Source organism: Glycine max, chromosome 16 (assembly GCF_000004515.6).
Source record: "Glycine max cultivar Williams 82 chromosome 16, Glycine_max_v4.0, whole genome shotgun sequence".
In the NCBI taxonomy this organism is placed as follows: Eukaryota; Viridiplantae; Streptophyta; class Magnoliopsida; order Fabales; family Fabaceae; genus Glycine; species Glycine max.
The window spans coordinates 6,782,133-6,786,558 of NC_038252.2; the positions used below are offsets into that span (position 1 = coordinate 6,782,133).

Sequence of the window (4,426 nt, forward strand, 5' to 3'; positions counted from 1 at the left end):
TATATTTTAAAAGTAAAATAACTAAAGTTCAAATTTTAGATTTATTAATATTTATTATTAATTTTTTAAAGAAAAAAGATCATACATATTACTTATAAGACTTTACTTATCATTTCTTTCTAATTAAAAAAAAAAATATTTTAATTTTTATTTTAAATCTCACATTTTATTGGATGGGTCCTGCAAAACAAAGTTATATATAAACAAGTAAACCTCTGTACACAAAACCGAGATTCTTGGTTTAGTGTCATCACAATGGGGTTCCTCGTGCAATTTGTTGTTTTTATGTTATTCCCTTGGTTTCTGAGTGTGAGAGCTGAGGAAAATTACTCATCACAGCATTGTGATTTCCCAGCCATATTCAACTTTGGTGACTCCAATTCGGATACTGGTTGCATGGCTGCAGCATTTTACCCTGAGGTTTTGCCATATGGTGAAACTTTCTTCCATGAGCCAGTTGGTAGAGCTTCTGATGGTCGCCTTATCATAGATTTCATTGGTATATACCTTTTCAATAATTCTCATCATTTTTTTGCTTTATTTCTTATTCATTTATTTGTGAAACACGATCAAATGACATGTTTGCTTTTTCTATCTACTTTGTTTTCTTTTTCTTTAATCATCATGTGGTGTCTCACAACACAAGCTAAATCTTCTTTTCTTTGAGTTTTGTTCCACAAAGATTGGATTCCAGTTTGTGTTGTTATTGGAGTTATAAGATACATGTGGTTGAAGGGAGAAGAGGGAAGGGTGATGGAGGTCATGAGTTAGAATCTTTTTTATTAAAAAAATTAACAAATTAACAACTAATATATATTGACTGATAAAAAGAATTGTGTTGTCATTGACTAAGTGACCAACACAAACATCTCTACCCAAATGAATAAAGTTGGGATTCAATAAGAATGAGTTGTGAAATTTTTTTACACAATATCTCTGTCTACCATTATCTATTTAGCAGCCATAGAATCCTATGATGGTCATACTTACAAAGTGGTACATAAAAAATATAAAGTTTTCACGAAGTGAAAATTTAATATGAGAAGATCATAATATATATATTAAGGGATCTAGTTCAATTAGTTGAAGTGTATATAAGTATTGTAAATTTCCTCTTATCGTGTTCAATTTCTGCATATCAAAAAATATATCATAATATATATAGTTCTATTGCCAAGAAACTATCATACTAGTGATTTGGTGCCATTTGTGTTTGCAGCCCAGCATCTAGGTTTCCCATTCTTGAGTGCATACATAAATTCAATTGGGACAAGTTATAGGCACGGTGCAAACTTTGCTGCAGGATCATCAACCATTAGGCGCCAAAAAAGGACAGTCTTTGAGGGTGGCACTCCTTTCACTTTTGAAATACAGGTTGCTCAGTTCAACCAGTTTAAGGCACGCACCAGAAAGTTCTTCAACCAAGGTTTTTCCAAGATATCTATATACATTACTTAATTAATCTTAGCCTCAATTTTAATAAAATGATTTTGTATTATAGTAAGTTAAATGTGTGTTTGTTAGATGCACAAGGGAAAAACTCCTTCAGAGGACACTTTCCTAGGCCAGAGGACTTTGCCAAGGCTATCTACACATTTGATATTGGACAAAATGATATTGCTGCTGCTATTAACAAAGTGGACACAGAAGATTCTCACGCAGTGATCTCAGACATTGTGGATTATTTTGAAAACCAAGTTCAAGTAAGTGATATGGAAAGCCTGAATGTTTATTTTTGTAATTTAACGTGGCTAGTACCAATTAATAATTTAAGAACATTCATACAATAATTTTTATATATCAATAATGATTTACATAAATGATAATCAGAAAGACAAGAAAAGTGAGGCCATTGTCCTAGGCCCACTGCTGGAAAACCTATTAATACAATGTAAATATATATTCATGAAAAGACTCATAATTATTGCTAGTATCAGTAGTCTGCCAATACAAAATATGAATTGTGTAAAGCTACTTAATATAGTAAAGTGTGAAGTTTTTAAGGTTAAAATGTAATCTTTAACGGTGAAATGTAATAATTTTAATTGGCTTTTAATTGAATGAAAATTTTGTTTAAAAAATCAATCATTTCTGATCTTAAAATGATAATTCATAAAAAATATACCGTTAATTACTTTCCCTATTAAAATTGAAATGCCAATTATTTCCTATGTAAATGTTACTAGTTTCCTATGTTAGTAATTAGCTTTTGATTAAAAGAAAAACCAACCATTATTTTTTTTTATTATAAAACATTAATAAATGATTTTGTTACTTAAAGGCTAAACGATTAATATAAAATTAATAACTAGTCTTATATTATAAGCCTCTTTTAAAATTTTGCCTTAGACCCTAATTTTTTAGACATGGCCATGTTGATAATGACTTATATTTCTTAATCAAATGATTTATGGTTTGAATTCTAATTGATCATGGATATGAAATAAATCGTATCGAAAAAAAAATTATCTTATGTGCATTCACATATCCTTAATAAGGTTAATCTTTTAACATACTTTATACTAATAATATGGTCAGAACAAAATAAGATTTATATAACTTTTTTAATCTTTAAGAATCAAAAAAAAAATTTGTCTCTATCATATTATTTATTACATCCCATACTTATTCTTTCTTTTTTCTTTTCCTAATTTTAAAATTTGTTGTACCAATAACATTTTTTTTCATAATTTTTTTTTATCCATTATAAGAATCAAATACACAAGGTTTATAATAATTACACACTTATATCCAACTCACTATACACTTATATCCAACTCACTGACATATAACCTTGGTTTTCTCTGTCATAATTAGATGTGAATATGTGATTTCTCTTAAGATGTGTTATCCAAAATGAATTGTTATTCTTACAATAATTTTTTTCTATCTATCTTTCTTTATTATACCATTTATTACCTCTCAAATTTTTTCTCTCTTAATTGTAAAATTTGTTTATTCACAAATAACATTAATTCTTTTCAGACTTTACTTGGACTAGGAGCAAGGACATTTTGGATACATAACACAGGCCCCATTGGTTGCTTGCCAGTTGCCATGCCCGTGCACAATGCCATGAACACTACTCCAGGGGCAGGTTACCTTGATCAAAACGGCTGTATAAATTATCAAAACGACATGGCAAGAGAGTTTAATAAAAAGCTCAAGAATACCGTGGTTAAACTAAGGGTACAGTTCCCAGATGCCTCATTAATTTATGTGGACATGTTCTCAGCTAAGTATGAGCTAATCAGTAATGCTAATAAAGAAGGTAATCCTCTGACATCATCAGAAGTGAATCTCTATCAATGGTTTCAAATTTCAATCTCAAGTGCAGATTTTAAATTAATTCTCTCTTTTATTTTGTTAAGATCTCACCCAAGGAATTCAATTAAAATAGATTCTAAAGATTAATTTTTTATACTATTATTCAATAACAAATTTTTATATAATTATAATAAGATTATATTACTAATTTAGTTCATTTAATTAATTAATCATTTCATTCTATTTAATATCTCTTTTAACAAAAGGTTCAATTTAATTTTTTATTTTTTATTTTAAATACTTTAATACAACCCCTTTTCGTACTCAATTTGATTCTTTATTTTTTTAAAATATTTCAAATAAGTTCCTTATTTTAAAAAAAATATTCAATGTATCAATATCAATTGAACGAAAAGGATCATATTTAAACAAAATTTTAAAAACAAAGGATTGGATTGAATATTTTATTAAAAGATAAACCAAATTGAATAAAACAAATAAGTAGAGGAACTAATTTAATAATTTAGTCATATAATTATTAATTACTTAAAAATTCTTATAATAACTTTTACACTGTTAAATTTGAATTCTAAACATAAAAGCCCAATGTTGAGAGGTGAAATTTGAAGGTGAAATGATGCACTCCATTGATGGATGAACAAATGCAATTAATCACTCTCTTAATTAACTTTACATTGAATTGCAGGATTTGTGGACCCTTCTGGAATCTGTTGTGGGTATCATCAGGATGGTTACCACTTGTACTGTGGGAACAAAGCAATAATTAATGGTAAAGAAATTTTCGCAGATACTTGTGATGATCCTTCCAAGTACATTAGTTGGGATGGAGTGCACTACACAGAAGCTGCAAATCACTGGATTGCAAATCGAATACTTAATGGTTCCTTTTCAGATCCACCACTTTCCATTGCACACTCGTGCCGTGCCCAATAACTCTCACTAGTACTGTTCAATTACCACCTTTACAAAATCTAATGCTTGGTGTTTGCTTAATCATAAATAATTTAATTCTTTTGCATTTGGCTTTTACCTTGGACCAATTGAGTCACTTTCGCCCAAGATTTGTTATTGTGTTCACTATTTAATGAGAAAAAAAATATATTAAATATAAGTTCAGAACACTTTTGTTCTTTTTACC

At 28.7% G+C, this 4,426-nt stretch overlaps 1 protein-coding gene across 1 annotated transcript; it reads left to right on the plus strand.

Moving 5' to 3' along the window:
- The first annotated feature begins 229 nt into the window (after positions 1 to 229).
- On the plus strand, positions 230 to 4,426 carry LOC100805314 (GDSL esterase/lipase At5g14450-like). Its single transcript, NM_001255730.2, is given in 5 exon segments — positions 230 to 499; positions 1,220 to 1,426; positions 1,525 to 1,703; positions 2,986 to 3,271; positions 3,974 to 4,426. Coding segments are annotated over 5 exon segments (1,164 nt in total). The 5' UTR covers positions 230 to 255; the 3' UTR covers positions 4,222 to 4,426.